The sequence below is a fragment of the Pararge aegeria genome, chromosome 14 (genome assembly GCF_905163445.1).
Source record: "Pararge aegeria chromosome 14, ilParAegt1.1, whole genome shotgun sequence".
NCBI lineage: Eukaryota > Metazoa > Arthropoda > Insecta > Lepidoptera > Nymphalidae > Pararge > Pararge aegeria.
The window spans coordinates 15,366,515-15,381,309 of NC_053193.1; the positions used below are offsets into that span (position 1 = coordinate 15,366,515).

Below are 14,795 nucleotides of genomic sequence, written 5' to 3' on the forward strand. Positions count from 1 at the left end.
TTCTGATAACGCCGCTACGTCATGATGGTGATGATGATGATTGAAATAAAAGGCATATAAAGTCAAATTTTTATTTATTATTTATTTTTTCATATAAATACTTTTAAAGACAGTCATCGTATGAAAAGAATTCCAATGCACGACATTCACTAAATACTGCTGACGATTTCATACAAAACAACAACTTACAAACAATAAATAGTTATAATCATAATAATTTTTTAATTGGACAATTCATTCAAATAATTCCTTGTTATAGTTGTAAAGGTAATCTAAACAAATCCTTAGTGTTGGGAATATTATCGAACTGATTAGCATATAATTTATAAAAGCTATTAATTTTTCCGATCACAGGACCACATGCTAAACAGGCGTCCCTCGAAATAATTACGGAGCTCCTAATACAAATTTTCAAGTAAACTTGAGTAATGTAGGTATCACATGTCGGTGTAGTAATGCAAATTTAACGAGTTAAAAAAAATCGTATAGAAATTGAAGGCCACGCACATTTTTGCATCCTGACAGACGCATAAAGTGTATGCATTTATGTTTTTTATTTATTCCATAGCTAAAATATAAAATTCAAAATTCAAAAAAAAAATATATACTACTATAACATGGCAAAAATATTTCGCAAATTTTTCGACATCACAAATATGTTTCAAACTAACAGATTTTATCGAACTGGAGGTTTACTAACATAAGCTTAAGGCAGTTTTATTTTTATATTGCTGAAGTTTTCAGAATTTTAATAATTTTCGTATATTATAATTCTGAAACTCAGAATAATTGAGTTATAAAAAACGGTTGTTCTAAAGAATAGTAGTAAACAAATAATGTAATAATAAAAGCATATGGGAAAAATAACAATTAGTATCATGACTTAACTGAAAGATGATATCAAATATTTATGCAAAATGTATATAATATTTATGTAAATTGATTGAAAACGGAACTGTGCGGGAGTTCTTTTTATGCATCACTACACCACACGACAATCTGTCATTTTACGGACGGCCAAACCCCTATTGGGTTTGGCCGTCCGTAAAATGACAGATTTTGACCCCTTTAAATAAATTTAACTGCAAACGTCACTCAAGTGCCAAGTAACTAGAAAACTTGTATCACGGGTTGTAAACTAAAATGTAACTTCTAACACCTAAACGAGTATATACTACCATGGAATCGCAACAAAATGGACATCTACCGCATATTTACACCTGTACATTAACGAAACATCTTTTAAAAACTGTAAAAAAAATAGTTCAGAACAATAAAGTATAAACACGTACGAATAATAGAATTTATTAATTAAAAAAAAAATCATCTCCGATAACTTTTAAATTATATTTACAGCAGTAACTAAACAACTAAAATGCGATGATATGGAAATGAGAAGAATTGCACATGAGGTTCACACGCTTGGACGAATTGCATATCTGATGACACGATCCGTGGCGCGCGCTACTGGGGCCCTTATTATCTATGGCATCGAAATCCATTGCCTCCGCCAACTGTATATTGGTTGTGCCATCATATGGACGTATTTTTTAATAAATATAACTAAGCTAAAAAAAGTGGGTAGAAGTAACATTAATATAAACAGAACTGTAAAAAAGGCATGTTAGTTTAAAATATTTTTTTTTCGAGATACATTCCTGAATAAACTTTTAAAGCAGATTCACCGTTTTAAATGGGCCTAAAGCCAGTTAAAACTGCCATGTCTGGTTTGCGACTTAGGCTTTTCAGGCAGACAATGTGTCAAGTTTTATATTTTAATTAATAGCTGTTGCAATGTTTGAATAAAGTTAAAAAGTAGCTGTAAAGTTTGGCTGAACTTTGAATACCTTAGCCAATAAGGACCCAGCAACTATAGTGGCTCGGCGTCACAATGCGGAACAATCCGATATTTCAGTGCAGAATTTATCGAAAAAAATAAAGGAATATTATTAATATGTATACCCTTCTGTTAGTTTATTGTAGTGTTAATCTATTTCTACGGCGTGTAGTTTAGTATAGAAGTAATAGGCGTAGTTTTAAAGAGGTATCTATAAGTGTGATAGTTCTAAGTGTAAATATGTTTGTGCCGCCGAGGTTTCCACAGATACGTCCTGTCACCACCACTCATAAATCTAAAACACTTACCTAATATAAATTTTTACTTAATTAGAAATTGGCTTTGAATTTTGAACGTTCAATAAATACGGGTGCAGTCCAAGCTTGGCACATGTGCGAAATGGTACGGATTTAAGATTCCTTGACATTAAATCGAGTTAATCGTGTTCCAGGATTTCCTCTTTATATGGGATAGACGCAAGGCGTGTGCGAGTGCTTATAGCTTATGAGTACGCAAATAGCACTGAACGTACAAGCGAATCTCTATATCTCTTACTATAAACCGCATAATTTATCTTGTATTGTTAAAACATAAAATGTTTCAAGTTATTTTCTAATATTAGAAAGATTGGGTAATTTTTGCCAAAGAATTACTTGAAGAGTACCGCTAAAAAATCTCCAGTTATACGTTTTAAGAAGTTTTTGGAGCTTAGAGTACGGCCTACTCCAAGTTGTGCTATTTAATTTCTCATTTACGGACGGTACATACTTGAAAGCGACGTTTTATTTTATGCATTTTTAATGAAACAAATGTTTTGTTTATGAGTTGGACTGCACCCTGAATGTTTTTTTTTTACAATTCCAAGATGGAAGATGCGTATTCATTGTGCGCATAAGTCACAAGTACGTTAAAATTTAGACAATTTATACGCTTTGTTCAGATACACGTCACAAATCGATATCGCGTGTAGAAATAGCAATTTCAAAGTATAGTTAAATATGTATCAAAGTATAAATATCGTTAAAAATTTAAATAAAGAGTTTCATCATTAAAATACCTACCATCTACGCTAAATAATATAATTGCAACTCCGTTTATACGAATTATGATTGCGACATTCCTTTTGCACATGTATCCGACACAGTTTTATAATATACGGTACGATCTACTACTACATATATTATATTAAGAAATAACAAAAATATTACGTATGAAAATCTAGCAAATATTATGAGTTGGTTTCTTCGGCTGTATAAAACTGAATAGGCCGCTTCGGGGGCGTTTCGTGACAAGTCGGCCTTACATACAATCCTAGATTAATTAATTATATCATTATTACAATAATCAAAGCTATATCTACATATATATTTATTACCATTCACGGTTATTTGTACCATAGTTATGTGTAGAAAGATCACTGGTCAACGCCACGTGACATTCAGTTCTAATTGAATATTGCATTGATTTATTGATTCCATTCACGAAAACTGTAATTAAAATTGAATATCCATTAAAAATTACTGAATTCCGATATGTATAAAAAATGTCATGCAAATTAATTAATTTTAATACTAATCGAACACTTAATCAGTATGACGGTTGGTAATCTTAGTGTAATGGCATTATTACCTATAGCACGCCAACGGGAACACTACGAGCCGTTGCATACATTTGAAACTATGGCTTTAGGGTGCATTTTCATTAGCCCTTCCAAAACGCATTCGAGATTCATAAAAAGCATGCCAAAAGGCGGATTACATTGAGCGTACCATTTTTATAAAACGCATGCAATAGTTTGAAATTACGGCTTGAGATAAACCGCATGCTGTATATCGTAGGGCAAATTTATTTCAACTGTCGGGTATAGGCATTTGGCGAAGCGTAAACTATCTTGACGCGTCTTTAGCAATCAATATAAGCATTAAAAAAACACAATATTACAAATCAATCAGTATTCGTAAACCTTTTCTGAACTTTTGATAAATTTATACAATCATAATTTGCAAGATTTAAGCATTTTTAACTTCTCAAGATTTTTGCGTTTTGTTAATTACCGAAGACTAGTTGTTCGCCCGCCTAGTGGGAGTCCCCGCATGCTGTACCTACTGAGTTACCGTCCAATGAAAATACACCTTAACGTGCACGCGTGGAAAGCAAAATGTCCTGTCCTGCGATGATATACAAGTGACGTTAACTTTCATATGTTTTAAATCGTCAAATAATAGTCTGTGGAATTAGTTTGACCTTTTAACAAACGTAGTATTGGAAATTCGTCAAACTTAGTCCTCTGCCTATTTAAAGACTAGCCCGTAATAAATTCCTTTCTTGGGGCCTTGAGCTGGGAAATAGCAAATTATATAGCGACACTTAAATCGTGATATATTGCTTTAATGCAATGGCTTATACGAGAATTTAAACACATTTGCGAAACGTAATTCTAATCTACGTCCGCCATCTATACATCATCCAAGCCAAATTTGCTCCCCACCCCTAAATCGAAGCCCTAATACCACGGGCTTAGAGCTTTAGAACATGACAACTTTTTCGTACACAGTTAAATCGCCTCACATTTTAATTTTAAAATGCGTCCTCGACGCTTGCGTATATATTCCTAGCGCATCTGCTGAGTACAAAAAATGTTGTCACATGTAAAGTTACTTATATACAATACGAAATCTACATCTACGTTTTTGATCTACTTAAGAGATATTCGGTGTTTTGTTCCGTTCGAGCGTAGCCTTTGAACTACTCTCTATACCGGAATCTTCGTCGCCGCTATCGAGGACAGTTCCCTCTCCCTTCACAGGCTCCACTTTGCTCGAACTCTCCTCTTTCGCCTCGATATTCTCCTCATCGGTGAGGACGATATTCTTCTCAGGTTCCGTGCTTTGTGTAGGTTTGCATCCCGAACCCTTCCCGAAAGTGGAGAAGGTCGGTTCTGGCATGGCGTCCTCGCAGTCTTTCGGCAGGGGTAACGACATGGTTATTATTGGGGTTTCGTCGGTCATGACAAGCGGGGTAGTTCCGACTTCGGCGGGTTTTTCGTCCCTTCGCTTGGGTTTATCCAGGACAAAGTTGAACACGCGGTTGTGTCGCGGGGAAGGGATGTGCGGGCTCGGGGGTAAGTCGAGCTTTAGTTTGTCGCGCGTGTGACGTAATCCACCCAGCGATTCGCCCCCCGGAGAGCTGGGACTTACGGATTCGCTAGAACTAGCGCTGTCCACTGACTTCCAGCACTGACTGGCGTCGGAATCGGGCATTTTTTTGGCTTTCAGATCATCGTCGGTGATAGAACCTGGGGTTATATCCTCAACACCGGAATCTGGGGTTGTGAAGTCTAGGGAGGGAGTCCTGGTGGGTACGTACGTAGGTGTGGGTAACGGGGAGGGCGGGGGCGGAAAGTCGTCGAGCTCGTCAGCGAGTTCGCGCGCGAGCGGCTTGAGGTGCGCGCCGGGGAAGAACTGGCTCGCCGACGTCATCACGCCGAGGCTCTCAAAGGGTCGCGCTGATGACGATATGAAGAAGTCTTCGTCGTAATCTGTACATAAATAATACTTTTTTTTATGCGGTACTTATTTATATACCATCGGGATCATCAATCCATACCAACAGTATAAGCGAGAGTTTTTTTATTTGTCCTTACTTTACGCCCTACTTTAGCCTAAGCAACCTTCTTCTTCTTAAGTCTTGATTTTTGGCATAGATCTAGTTGAAAGGACGGGGAGTAACATACTACATAATGGCTACTTCTTAACCCAGGAAAACAGTTCTCACGGGATTTGTAAACACCCTGAGTATACGCGGACAAAGAACGTGGTCAAGAAGCCTACTAGCTTATAATTTTAGTTACATATTGTTAGAAGTCCAAGTCTGGTGAGTTATAAAATACTTTTAATGAATTCAGTGATATTTTTATATAGCCTCGAAAATATGTAGTAGTAATTAAAAATCATTTCACATGATTATTGCTAGTCTTGTAACATTCAAAAATTCATAGGAATTATTCTATTAAAAATTAAATTATATATAAAATGTTTTGACCATACATCATGGTCATGAAACTGTCGTTCCATATTCATCCATCAACTGTGAGCTGCCAAAATTATCATCTTAAATTAAAAAAAGCATAGTTTATTTTGCTTTTAAAAGTTATATAGTTATTATATAATAATAATAATAGGTTAATATAATAAACACACATTTTCTTATATATTGTGACATATTTACGGGTAAACTTTTGTTATATGTTGTGTATAAAACAAACCTGCGCCTAGTGCGATCCCGGCTCGTAGCGGGAACATGTCGAGCGGACTGGGCGCGCCGAACAGTTGCCCGTAACCGAGCTCCGCGTCTTCGGCGCTTGACGGATCCCATTCTGCGTTTCAAAAAACTCATCGTCAACCTTATAAATTTTTCAATTGTTTCAATTTTCAATTAATAATATAATAATAAAATAAATAAGCTTCGACAATGCACACATCGCCATCTAGCCCCAAAGTAAGCGTAGCTTGTGTTATGGGTACTAAGATGTCTGTTAAATAATATACATAAATACTTATAATTGAATATTATAACAATAAACGCCCAGACACTGAAAAACATTCATGTTCATCACAGAAATACTATCCAGTTGTGGGAATCGAACCCACGGCCTTGGACTCAGAAAGCTGGGTCGCTGCCCACTGTGCCACTCGGCCGTCAACTATACAAGAGAATAGATCAACATACGGTAGGAAACTTGTACTGGATAACAGACCGGAATAGCAAACTGTTAGAATATTATCAAATATAATGTTAATTAATACAAGTAGCGCCATCTATGGACATTGAGGTGAAAGTTTGTGTATTGTCTATGTATGAATGACTTGCATTAAATCAGTCTATATGAAACCAACAACCAACGACTTTTATTAGGTTATGGGCTACTCAGATTTTGTAAAGTAAATTAAAGTTATTGCGTTTTTAGAAGAGTTATTGTTACTTTGTTAGTTTATTTTACGCTTGTGACATCAATCAAGATGAACTCAAGTCTTATTGCGAGTGTGCCAAAGCTCAAGGGTCGTGAAAATTATGATGACTGGGCGTTCGCCGTACAGAACTTACTAGTTCTTGAGGACACGGACAAATACCTCAAGCAAGAAGCAGCGGCGACAGATGCAGCACAGGCAGTAGCAGATGCCAGAACACGCGCAAAATTGATCCTGACTATTGACACATCATTGTTTGTGCACATAAAGGAGACGAAGACAACAAAGGAGTTATGGTCAAAACTCAAAGCTCTATTTGATGACGCGGGATTTTTAAGAAGAATAACTTTATTACGTCATTTAATCTCCATCAGACTAGAAACATGTGAAGATATGACTAGTTACGTTACGCAGATTGTGGAAACTTCGCAACGATTAAGCGGTACTGGATTCATTATAAACGATGATTGGGTAGGGTCATTATTACTAGCTGGTTTACCAGATAAGTTTATGCCAATGATCATGGCAATAGAGCATTCCGGGATCCAGATCACGGCAGATTCCATAAAAACAAAATTGTTAGATATGGAAAATGGCGGCTCTGTTGAAGTGAATGGAAATGACAACTCAGCACTTATTGCTCGAAGTTGGCAGAAAAAGAAACTTGGTAAAGTTGGCAGCAATAGCAAAAATGGCGGACCGACTCCGAATATCTATGCACCGAGTACGTCAATGTCAAACTCAAATGACAGAAATAATAAAACAATAACATGCTACAAATGCAAACAATCAGGACATTTCATGTCTCAATGTCCATTTAGAAACAAAAAAAAAGAGAAGAAAAAGCAAACAAATGCATTTAGTGTTGTTTTTCTGAGCGGTAACTTTAATAAATGTGACTGGTATGTTGACTCGGGAGCCAGTACACATATAACTACAAACGAAAGTTGGTTGATAAATAGGACGAATTCGTCAAGTTTACCTGAAATCACAGTAGCAAACAACATGAAAGTGCCTGTATTATGTGCCGGCGACGTAGATGTCACGACGAGTTTCGGTTACAAGGTAACAGTGAAGAACGTGTTGTGCGTACCGACTCTTGCGACTAACCTGCTATCAGTTAGTGAATTGATAAGAAATGGAAATAGTGTTGTGTTTGAACCCAACCGATGCCTCATAAAAAACAGATTAGGCAATCTAGTTGCGGAAGCTGAACTTGTAAATAATGTATACAAGTTAATCTTGGTAAATGAAACTTGTTTGTTATCATCATCAACAGTAGATGGACAAACATGGCATAGAAGGCTTGGACACTTAAACAGTACAGCTATGAACAAGATGAAGCAAGGTTTAGTCAATGGAATGGATTACTCAGACAAATTTGTGACAAGTAAGTCTAGCTGTCAAATTTGCTGTGAAGGCAAACAATCAAGATTACCATTTACGAAAGGTACACGAGCTACAGAAATCTTGCAGATTGTGCACTCAGACATCTGTGGACCGATGGAGTGCAAATCCATTGGTGGTGCAAGATATTTTTTGCTATTTATTGACGACTTCACCAGAATGACCTTCATATACTTCTTAAAGTGTAAAAGTGAAACACTGACTTGTTTTAAAGAGTTTAAGTCAATGGTGGAGAACTTTCAAAACAGAAAAATAAAAATATTGCGCACAGACAATGGATGTGAGTATTGCAGCAATGATTTTAGAGATTTTTTGAAACATGAAGGGGTAATTCATCAAAAATCAAATGCTTACACACCAGAGCAGAATGGACTCAGTGAAAGAAGCAATCGCACCATTGTGGAGAGAGCTAGATGCCTACTCTTTGAAGCAGAATTAGATAAAAAATTTTGGGCAGAAGCTGCAAATACTGCAGTATATCTCAAAAACAGGTCTACAGCTTCAGGTATTGAAAAGACTCCATATGAGATGTGGTTTGCTAGGAAACCAGATTTACAACATTTACGTGTATATGGGAGTCCAGTGATGGTGCACACACCAAAAGAAAAAAGAGCCAAGTGGGACAGAAAATCAAGAAAACATATACTTGTTGGTTATAGTGATAATGTCAAAGGTTACCGAATATATGACCCAGTAAAGAACAAAGTCACCACAAGTAGGGATGTTATAATACAAGAAAAACCCAAGCCACAAGAGACAGTAACAGTTTCTCTAGAAAGCACAGATTCAGTGGGGGAGTTGGTAGAGGAATCTGTGGTGAAACTTGAACCCCTAAACAAATCAAGTTCTTCAGAATCTGATTATTTGGATGTTGATGAAGAAAGTTTAGAGTCAGAAGCTTGTGGAGAAAACCTGAACACTGAACAGACTAGTTCAGCTCCACAGAGTACAGAAGAAGCTTCAGATATACCACATGCAGACTCTACTACACCATTTTTTTCAGAAGTAACAGAGAAGCGTCAGAGGAGAAAGCCAGATAGATACGGTATTGTCAACATGTGTGCTACAGCTACAGGAGAAGATGAACTGGTATATGCAGAGGCCATCAGTGGGCCAGAGCGACTGATGTGGTCGCAGGCCATGGCAGAGGAGCTGCAGTCATTCCAAGACAATCAAGCATGGGAAGTTGTTGATACTCCCAGGAACGCGAGTGTAGTGCAATGTAAGTGGGTGTTTAAAAAAAAGTTTGACTCGGACAATAAAGTGTCATATCGTGCGCGGCTTGTAGCCAAGGGTTTTACCCAGAAGGCTGGTATTGATTACCAAGAAACCTTCAGTCCAGTGATTAGACATTCAACCCTGCGTTTGTTGTTTGCCATAAGTGTCCAGTTAGGCATGGATATCACTCATCTAGATGTGAAAACAGCTTTCCTTAATGGTCATCTAAAAGAAAGCATATTTATGCATTTACCTGAAGGTTTTCCCATAAATAATTCAAATAAAGTTTTAAAGTTGAGAAAAGCTGTTTATGGATTAAAACAATCATCTCTAGCATGGTATAAAAGGGTTGAGGAGATACTATGTAAATCAGGATTTAGAAAATGTAAATTAGAACCCTGTGTATTTGTTAAAAATCATAGTGATAATAAGAAAACTATAGTTGGACTGTATGTCGATGATTTTCTAGTATATTCAAATTGTAAGTCTGAATCTGATAATTTAATAGAGATTTTAAGCCAAAAATTTAAAATAAAGAATTTAGGTCAAGTGAGAAATTATTTGGGCATGAGAGTTAACATTAACAAAAGCACCAATATAATTACTTTAGATCAAGAACAGTATATTAATCAGTTACTTGAAAAATTTCATATGTCTGAATGTCATGCAGTAGAAACTCCTATAGAATGTAAATTGAATGTTGATAAGTCTAATGTATGTGAACAAAAGCTACCTTATCAAAAATTAATAGGAAGTTTAATGTACTTAGCTGTCCTAACTCGTCCTGATATTTCCTATTCAGTCAGTTATTTAAGCCAGTTTAACAACTGTTATTCTTATGTACACTGGAATTGTGCAAAAAGAATTCTGAAATATTTATCACAGACTAAAACCTATTGTTTAAAATATTCTAAAGAAAGTGCAGAGCTTGTAGGTTTTGTGGATGCTGATTGGGCAAGTGATGCCACTGACAGACGTTCATATACTGGTTTCTGTTTCACTAAATCAGGTGCTGTAATTTCTTGGGAGAGCAAGAAACAAAGAACTGTTGCTCTTAGTAGTTGTGAAGCAGAATATATGGCTTTGTCGGAAGCATGTCGAGAAGCAATATATTTACAGAAGTTAGAGTTTGAAATAATTGGTTCCTGTACTAAAATTATTATGTACAATGACAGTCAGAGTGCATTAAAGTTAGCAAATAATGATCAGTCACATAAACGGTCCAAACATATTGATGTCAGGTATCATTTCATTAGAGAAGTTTTAAGAAATGATATAATTGAAGCTAGATATTTGTCAACAGCTAACATGCCTGCTGACTTGCTAACCAAAGGTCTGCCAGCTGTTAAACATTATAAGTTCATGAAAGATTTTGGAATTGTTAATTTAGAATAGCCAAGGCAGGACTGTATACTGTATTTGTTATTGTATATTGAGTTTAAAAGTTTTTTTTTGTGTAGCCTTACCTCTCCACTGTATGTAATACTTTGAAAGTGTTGTTATTTTTGATAAAGTGGGGGTGTTAGAATATTATCAAATATAATGTTAATTAATACAAGTAGCGCCATCTATGGACATTGAGGTGAAAGTTTGTGTATTGTCTATGTATGAATGACTTGCATTAAATCAGTCTATATGAAACCAACAACCAACGACTTTTATTACAAACTCTCCAAAGTTATGCTAAAACCATTATTTTAAGTTGGCCTAAATTTCTGTTTGGATCCGTATGAAGGCTACGGCACTCGTGATAGAGGGCTCTCTAGTACGATTGCCATCCTGTTGGCTTCATATTTTACTGTGAATCTTGTAATCTATTTATAATGGAGTAAGTAAATTATTGATTTACTTTCATCAATAAATATTTTTATTATTATTAATCTGGGTGTACGGAATACAGCTATGCTCATAGTGATAACAATGTATCAATTATGATATATAATCACCCATATGACCTGATTCCAAAAAAATCGACTGAAATGGAAAATATGACAAACAATGAAAATGAAGCTTGCGAAAAGCAGGAGAATCTGTGTATGGTGTAATTTATAATTTCTCTTAAATAAAATCTTTATACTACACACCACAAAACAGATATTCGGCAATATACTCTTGCGCACGTTTCGCTGCCGCTTTTTTGAATGTAACAACAATATCGGCTGACAAGTTTTGGACCTACGGTGGAACATTATATCAACACATTACCGGCCCACTAAAGGACACGGGTTTCTTCCCGCAATCAGAAGGGCCCTAGTCCAGTGCGGATTGGTGGACTCCGAACGCCTTTGAGAACATTATGGAGAATTCTCAGGCATTCAGGTTTTGTCACGATTTTTTCCTGCGCCATTAAAACGAACATAAAATGCACATAACTTCGTGCTGGGGTTCGAACTCGGCCTCCCGAAAGTGAAGTCGAAGACCTACCCACTGGGCTATCACCTCACTATATATATATTATATTAGTTTGTATTGCCTTTGCTTGACTACGGGAAAGTCAACGGTTCTTTCTTGCTTTACGATTTTAGCAGTCTATGTATATATGTTAGTTTGTATTATATATATATATACTAACCACCGAATTAAGAAAATACAGAAACAGTGTAAACGACTAATACTAAAGCAAAAAACCACTCCACTTTAGAATAGTTTCTAGAACAAACGGTTAGTCACTGTCAACTGCTAAATGGTATGCAATTTAGCAGTTGACAGTTATTATTTTAACTCTAATGTTCTAAACGTTTACCATAATATGGGCAAATGCATTCCGCAAGTGTAAAGTGAGACGTGCGTGGGGCGTTTGCACTGTTTTCGGACACAATACACAATAATGGCTGAATGAGGATTCTGTACATCCTTAATTCAATGACACTAACGTTTGACACAACTTACCCGAATAAGTAGAGAAATCCGGCAAGTAGGAGGCCGGAGAGTCGGCGTCAATATCTGCGACCTCGCGCGGGTACTCGTACACGCAGTGGTACTTCTGCCGCTTGAACACCACGCGCTTCTTGCTTTCCTTTTAGAACGTTGAATTATTATATAACTGCGTTTCTGCATCCACCTATCCGCACTGGGTCAGCTTGGTGGACTACGGCCTTAACCCCCTCTCATTGTGAGAGGAGACCCGTGGCCTGTAGTGGGCCCGTAATGGGTTGATATGGTGGTGATGCGTCATTAAGAAAACAAAATGGCTCCAACACATTGAAGCGCAAACGTAAAGATGGCACCTTAAAACGAAGCACCTCTTATTGTCTTAGATAACACGATCTAGGTAGCTGAGGTTAAAACAACATCTAATATTAATACAACATCTAATATTAATACAAAATTTATCACTGAGATATCATATTTTACTTGACTGAATGGTTATCCACTTTATAATGGATTTTACTATCGTGAGTAAAGTTCATGTTTTGAAAGCGTAATTAACCGCTGAACGCACTTGAATTTTGCTCCAGAATTAGCAATTCTAATTTTAGTCCCTTGGGAAAACATACTAAAGCGTCACCAAAATGGCGTCAAGCAATCGGAGACAAAAACAAATGGACAACATCCTATCCAGTTAATTAAAAATCATCGGTTCTGAAGTGTAATAAAGTTTTTAGTCCCCTTAGTATCAGCCCTATCTGACCACTAACCTGAGGCTGCTCCAGACTTCTCAGAGATGATTTGGAGGGTGCGGCGCGGCAGTCCCAAGACGACGGTACGAACTCCACCTCATCGCCTTCCGAACCAGACGCGGAGTCCCCCGACCCGGCTGACGAGGGTACATCGCCCGAGCCAGTGTTGCTCGGCTGTGAGTTGCTGTCGCGCTGCTAAATCCAAAGTCAAAGTCAAAACTTCATTCGAATAAACTTATTGAAGGCACTTCTGATGCGTACTTAAAATTGTTTACATTGCATGGTGGTGATAACTAAATTACTTAACTAAAACCAAACGAAGGTTCAGAGCGACTCCTGGTCTAAGAAGCCCGCAACAAACTTAGTCGAGTTTAACAACACTTTTCTTTTCATCACTAGTTGACTAAGATAATAACAAAGTTACGAACTATCATGATATTTCCTTGACAGTGTTTTGAATGGAGACTCAAAATGTTTTAATTATTATGTAACATGGACCTACAATTCGATGAGAAAGCCATACCAACAGTATGGTTGCGATTACAATTTTCACAAAAGAAAAAAAACAAGTCCTTTATTAAATGGACGGTTCTAAAATAACAATCCAACAATTTCAGAAAATAGATAGGGGTTATTTATTTAAGATCTCTCGGTAAATTAAAGATTTGTATAGAACCCATTTTGTGCTGTAATATATAAAATCTATGTCTGTTACATAAATGTCCAACAATGGCCTTCATGAGAGATTCGATAATTCTTATTGGTGGAGTATTGATAGAACTTTAGAAGTTATGCTTCTCTACTGGAATTATATAGTAATAACAGATGTTCTACGATAATTAATTTTTGCTTTTGCATGTTCTTGGTCTTCTTGCGGTTTTGTACAAGTTCAGTGGGAACTGTTTCTTTTCCAGGAATAGAAAGTAGCCTATGTTATTCGCAGTCCTATTTAACTAACTCGTAGCCAAAACGCCAGTTGATTGGTTACTTCATAAGAGCTTCACACTCTTACTAAGTAACAAGGAAGGACAATAAAGGAATTAAGCATTTTATACCAACAAGTATTCCTAAATTCCTCATTCGGGCCACTTTTCTGAAGTTAAAGTCACTTGAAGAACGATAAGACCATTTTTTAAGGTTTTATTTGTTATGACTTGTGGTGATTTGATTGATGAAAATGATTAATGATATGATTCGTGATGACAGTAGCTCCTTTATTACTGGTGTCAATAAGCTGAAAATAAATTATATAACAAATGAAAATCTCAATAAAATACCAAAAATTGCAATAAGTATTAATATGGAGTACAAATGTTGATACGATGACTCTGCTCTAATGATGGCGTGTTGACATTCGACCCACTATAAAAATATAACATCGAATAAAAATAATAATATCACCTACATCTCAAACAGTGGGAGGCATCTAAGAAACATTTATGCATTAAGACTCCGCTAACTGTACAGAACAATATAAAATCTCTCACTTGAATTCGAATGAGCGAATGATTGAACCGCCTTAATCACACTCTAAAAACTCTGACGATAAAATAAATAAAGAAATGTTAACAAGTAAAAACGGTATTTAATTAAATCATTAACAAACGTTTTAGTGCCTTGATTTTGTCAAGTAACGAATTCTTGTCTTGATATAGTTATAGTTTAATATAGCGAGCGGAATCTTATAATGAAGCAGCTAAACTAAAATGGGGTAAGCGTATAACAGGGTCCAAGACTTACGTGCTC

General features: G+C 36.4%; 1 protein-coding gene across 4 annotated transcripts in view; it reads right to left on the reverse strand.

Annotated features, from left to right (window-relative positions):
* Nucleotides 1-59: 59 nt before the first annotated feature.
* LOC120629612 overlaps nt 60-14,795 on the reverse strand; it is a 64,246-nt gene continuing 49,510 nt past the window's right edge. For 3 of the 4 annotated variants that reach the window (XM_039898597.1, XM_039898599.1, XM_039898596.1), the window contains 4 exons: nt 13,068-13,244; nt 12,319-12,445; nt 6,102-6,212; nt 60-5,375 (listed from right to left, as the gene is read on the reverse strand). In XM_039898597.1, coding sequence (XP_039754531.1) covers nt 4,537-5,375; nt 6,102-6,212; nt 12,319-12,445; nt 13,068-13,244 — 1,254 coding nt within the window. In that variant the 3' untranslated portion in view covers nt 60-4,536. The remainder of the gene's footprint in view (nt 5,376-6,101; nt 6,213-12,318; nt 12,446-13,067; nt 13,245-14,795) is intronic. The other variant, XM_039898598.1, reaches the window with a different exon arrangement.